This window comes from Sinocyclocheilus anshuiensis, unplaced genomic scaffold (genome assembly GCF_001515605.1).
Source record: "Sinocyclocheilus anshuiensis isolate Anshui unplaced genomic scaffold, SAMN03320099.WGS_v1.1 scaffold565, whole genome shotgun sequence".
NCBI lineage: Eukaryota > Metazoa > Chordata > Actinopteri > Cypriniformes > Cyprinidae > Sinocyclocheilus > Sinocyclocheilus anshuiensis.
The window spans coordinates 58,287-60,854 of NW_015539869.1; the positions used below are offsets into that span (position 1 = coordinate 58,287).

At 40.0% G+C, this 2,568-nt stretch overlaps 1 protein-coding gene across 1 annotated transcript in view; it reads left to right on the forward strand.

The window, feature by feature from the left end:
• Positions 1-2,568, forward strand: part of LOC107685044 (proto-oncogene vav-like) — a gene marked incomplete at its 3' end in the record, with an annotated part of 5,900 nt that overhangs the window by 2,894 nt on the left and 438 nt on the right. The window contains exon 2 of the mRNA XM_016481481.1: positions 42-158. Within this exon, the coding sequence (XP_016336967.1) occupies positions 42-158 (117 nt within the window). The remainder of the gene's footprint in view (positions 1-41; positions 159-2,568) is intronic.

Below are 2,568 nucleotides of genomic sequence, written 5' to 3' on the forward strand. Positions count from 1 at the left end.
CGTCTGTCTGATGTGTGTGTGTGTGTGTGTGTGTTTGACAGGTGTGTGATCTGGCCCATGCGCTCAGAGATGGAGTGTTACTCTGTCAGCTGCTCAATAACCTGCTGCCGCAGTCGGTCAACCTGCGTCAGATTAACCTGCGACCCCAGATGTCTCAGGTACAGAGAGAGAGAGTATCTGTGTGATATGGAAATCACCTGATTACCATCACCAGCTGCTGATCTTAATGGCAAATGAGTGTGTGTGTGTGTGTTAATATACAGAGACCACTTACAAAGTTAGATTAGGGGCCCTATCACACACCCGGCGCAATGCGGCGCAAGGCACGGCGCAAGTGTTGCTAGTTTTAGCCCGACGCAGTTCTTATTTTCCCGTCCTGCGCCGCGTTGTTTAAATAGCAAATGCATTTGTGCCCATTTGTGCGCTCATGGGCGTGCTAGTCTAAAAAAGAGGTGTGTTCAGGTGCATTGTCGGCGCGTTGCTACTTTGAGGAACTGAAAATAGATTGAGCCATAGACCAACTCCTACCTGGTCTAAAGTCTGGCGCAATATTTTTTCTTTGTTATTTAAAGAGTGTTAGTAATATGCGCCTAAGGGGGGGGTTCACAACGCACGTACACTTTGCTTATTACATATACAGGGACGCACAGCAGCACACAAACATTTTTAAAAATGAAAATTTACATTCCACCATGTAAATAGCGAACCCGCCATGGCGCGAGCGCAACTGGCTTTTAAAGGGGATGGGAGATGATGGAATGACTCTGATTGGTTTATTGCACGTTACGCCCAAAAAACACCCATTACTCATTAAGAGATTAGGGACAACCCGTTTAGAGAAAATACACACACACACTCTCACACACACACGCCCGCAGCACAAGGCTGTGACTCAGGAAGTGCTTTAAATGCAGATGTAGATGCTGTTTCTGCATTTGCTCGGTGTCACACACATACAGTTTTGCTATGACTGTCTGTAACACGTATATTAACTGTAGACAGTCTGACATATACTGAGAAAGGTAAACTCACAATATATGAAACAAAATCTATCTATCTCTGTCTTTTTCTCTGTCATTCGCAGTGCTGGGTAATAACTGATTACATGTAATCTGGAATATGTAATCAGATTCCAAAAATTAAGTACTTGTAATTAGATGAAATTACAATTTAAAATACTTGTAATCAGACTAGATTACATGATTACACATTATTTACACAATGGCAGTAAATTATTCATAATGTACTGATTTGCCCTTATTCTTCTTTTTTGTTTGTTAAATTTTCCTTTCTATTGCTTAAAGTGGATTCGGACACGCCCTGAGTGCACCTGCGCTGTGTGCTTTAGACCGTGTGCTTAGATCGTTAAAATAGGGCCCTAGACATACAGAGAGAATGTAGATCAACATCCATAACAGGGTACAAATTACAGACTGAGAACTGAAGAGTAATACTCAGAGAAAAAATGTGTTTTAAGAGGTTTTTGAAGGAGAGAAGGGAGGATGCTTGACGGATGTTTTGGGGAAGAGCATTCCACAATCTGGGAGCCACAAAACTGAAAGCCCTAGCTCCCATAGTTGCCAGACGAAACTTAGGGGTGACTAACAATCCCTCGCTAGAAGATCGTAAGGATGGGAGATGAGACTCTGGGATGATCAGATTCCAAAAATTAAGTACTTGTAATTAGATGAAATTACAATTTAAAATACTTGTAATCAGACTAGATTACATGATTACACATTATTTACACAATGGCAGTAAATTATTCATAATGTACTGATTTGCCCTTATTCTTCTTTTTTGTTTGTTAAATTTTCCTTTCTATTGCTTATATACATTCACAAAGTCTTTCAGTTTTATGGAACGGCACATTACTAATTACAATTGCCATTGTGTAATTTCTAATCAGTAATGGACTACAATTTTTTAAGTAATCTACCCAGCACTGATCATTCATTACATTTATCTATCTATCTATGTATCTATCTATCTATCTATTAGGGCTGCACGATTATGACAAAAACCATAATTGTCGATTATTCCCTTGAAATTGTAATTGCGATTATTAATTACGATTATCACAATTTACATTTAATGATGTTTATACCATTGTTTGAAGAAACTGCATGCCGTATTTTTATATGAAAATAAACAAGCTGAAAACACTCAAAGAGAAAAACCTTTAGTGCTTTTCTATAGCATTAAGGCTCAAATGTCAACTGTACATTGGATTGGTTGTTTTGGGGAAGAGCATTCCACAATCTGGGAGCCACAAAACTGAAAGCCCTAGCTCCCATAGTTGCCAGACGAAACTTAGGGGTGACTAACAATCCCTCGCTAGAAGATCGTAAGGATGGGAGATGAGACTCTGGGATGGGACAACCCATTTAGACCATGTGCCCGGGCGCGCCGACCGTTTTCAACAAAAGGCAGGAGTAAGTCAGATAAATATGTAGGATCAAGGTTATGGAGAGCTTTATAAGTGATAATTAGTATCTTGTAGTTTATGCGCAAGGAAACCGGAAGCCAATGAAGGTGATAGAGGATTGGGGTAATGTGATCGCTCTT